The sequence below is a fragment of the Penaeus japonicus genome, unplaced genomic scaffold (assembly GCF_977035675.1).
Source record: "Penaeus japonicus unplaced genomic scaffold, GWHDUDI00000001_assembly GWHDUDI00000013, whole genome shotgun sequence".
Taxonomy (NCBI): domain Eukaryota; kingdom Metazoa; phylum Arthropoda; class Malacostraca; order Decapoda; family Penaeidae; genus Penaeus; species Penaeus japonicus.
Genome location: NW_028234415.1, coordinates 11,513,089 through 11,515,588, shown reverse-complemented (window position 1 = coordinate 11,515,588; position 2,500 = coordinate 11,513,089). Strand labels below are relative to the sequence as shown.

The following is a 2,500-nucleotide window of genomic DNA, read 5'->3' as shown; positions in this document are numbered from 1 at the left end:
TCCTCTCCCCCTACCCCCCTTTTATTCTAATTGCTTCTCCTCCTCATTTCTTTATCCGATTACCTCTTATGCCTTTCCTAATGTAGTCCAAAGTTACCAGGTATCTCTAACTACACCTACCCCTCTTTCTCCCAAGGTATGTCAAGGTAATGAGAGATATTTAACGAAGCTCCTCCTATTAAAGCATTCCAAAGTATCTCTAGCTATCTGTTGAAAGATGGTATAATGCAGTAACGCATTTAATTTAGAAATACAAATTTTACCTCCCTGACTGGGAATTGAACTCAGGCCCTCTGAGTGAGAGTCCCGGCTCCTAACCATATCACCACAACGAGCTCGTTATGGTGATATGGTTAGGAGCCGGAACTCTCACTCAGAGGACCCGAGTTCAATTCCCTGTCAGGGAGATAAAATTTGTATTTGTATATCTCTAGCTATCCTTCAGTGTTCTACTCTCTCAAGGTATCTCTCTATGACAACCAGTCCTTCTCAATCCCAATACCTGCCTTCATTCCCAAGGTCTCACAAAATAATTATCTCTCCCTCATTCTTTCTTTCTTAAAATATCAAGCTATCTCAAATTGATTCTCTAGAGCCCAAGTTATCCGAAACTAATTATCCCCGTCCCACCTCACTCGCAAGGAAGCTAGTTATCTCAAACTAATTCTCTCTCTTTCTCCTCATTCCCAAAGGTGTCCTGGATACGCCTGGACGATCTGCACATCCTCACCGTCGATAAATACAAGTACAGCACCGACCAGCGCGTGTCTGTGGTCTTCAATGAGCCAAACCTCGAGTGGGTTTTGCGCATACGCAGCGTGACGCCGGCAGACCAAGGGCGATATGAGTGCCAGGTGTCGACGAAACCCGTGCTGAGTTATATCGTGAATATGAGGGTGGTTGGTGAGTATAGGCGTTGGTTTCTTTGGTTTCTGGTTGTTATGGTGGTTGATCTAAGGTGACGTATGTTGTGTCGGTTTTATGTGTAGGGCACTTGTGTGCCTGCGGGGGTTCTCTTCTTTTTGTGCGCTATGTGTGGGTATGTTGGTTGGTTGGTTGGTGTGTGTGTATGAGTGAGTGTGTGAGTAAGTGAGAGTGTGTGTGTTGCTTGCTTGCCACTTTTCCGTTGTTTTATATCTTTCTTAGTTTCTCCATCTTCCTGTCTGTCTGTCAGTCTGTCTTGCTTTCTCTCTCTCTCTCTCTTCTTCCCACTCTATCTCTCATTGCCTCATCACACACGAACACGAACACACATATTTATCCAACTCGGTCTCTCTCTCTCTCTCTCTCTCTCTCTCTCTCTCTCTCTCTCTCTCTCTTCTTCTCCCCACTCTATCTCTCATCGCCTCATCACACACGAACACGAACACACACACACACACAAACACGCATTTCAGCATTTCATCTGAAATGTCTCTCACTGATTATCAATCTCGACAAACTATTGTCCGCAAGGAAATGAAGCAGCTGCAATGTGCCGTGTGTCTCTTCATTTCGAGCAATTGCAGAGTTGATTTTCTTCATGTGTCTAATTGTACGGAAACTAGATGAGTTTGCAATTGCTGATAAAGGGAAGAGAAAGGGATCAATATAGATACTTAATAACGTTTCCCTAATCCAAAATGACCTGTTTAAAGAATAAGAAAAAAAAGAAAAACACTTATTTTACGTAATTGTTTTTCGCTTCGAAATATTATCAGGATAAAAAAAATATATATATTTTATAGATGAGGATTAACGGAGCGAATTTACGGTACGCTGGAGTCGCCTGGCAGTGATAGGGAGTTTCGTCCGTACGTGAATCTGATTAAAACGAAATGCACTTTACATTTGTGGTAATTATCCGAAAAGGATTTTGTTCTAAAGGTTCTCATCTGGTTTGGTTTGCATTTTTTTTTTCTCTTTCGCTTTTTCTCTTTCTCTTTTCTTATCTGTTTTCTCTATTTCGTTTTCTTTCTCTTTTCTTATTATCTGTTTAATCTTTCTCTCTCTTTCACTTTCTCTTTTTCTTTTCTTGTTATCTGTTTTCTCTCTTTCGCTTTCTCTTTCCCTTTTCTTATTATCTGTTTTCTCTTTCTCTCCTTCGCTTTCTTTCTTTTTCTTATTATCTGTTTTCTCTCTCTCTTTCGCTTTCTCTTTCTTTTTTTACTTATTATCTGTTTTCTCTTTCTCTCCTTCGCTTTCTCTTTCTTTTTTTCTTATTATCTGTTTTCTCTCTCTCTCTTTCGCTTTCTTTCTTTTTTTTTTACTTATTATCTGTTTTAGGTTCTGTCTGTTTGCTTGTCTGCTTTCCTTCTATCTGTCTACCTCTCTCGCTATCTCCCTTTCTTACAGTAATTGTGTCGATACTAATAATGGTGTGATGATTATAATGAAACAATGTTAATGTTATTATAAATATCATTACTATTATTATTGTATCATTGTATCACTATTAGTATGATCATCATTATTATTACCATAATGACAATGGTAATGATGATGCTTATGATAAGGATGA

General features: G+C 39.3%; 1 protein-coding gene across 2 annotated transcripts in view; it reads left to right on the top strand.

The window, feature by feature from the left end:
* Window positions 1-2,500, top strand: part of LOC122254366 (uncharacterized) — a 106,039-nt gene that overhangs the window by 87,671 nt on the left and 15,868 nt on the right. For both annotated transcript variants that reach the window (XM_043018029.2, XM_043018028.2), the window contains exon 4: window positions 693-903. In XM_043018029.2, coding sequence (XP_042873963.2) covers window positions 693-903 — 211 coding nt within the window. The remainder of the gene's footprint in view (window positions 1-692; window positions 904-2,500) is intronic.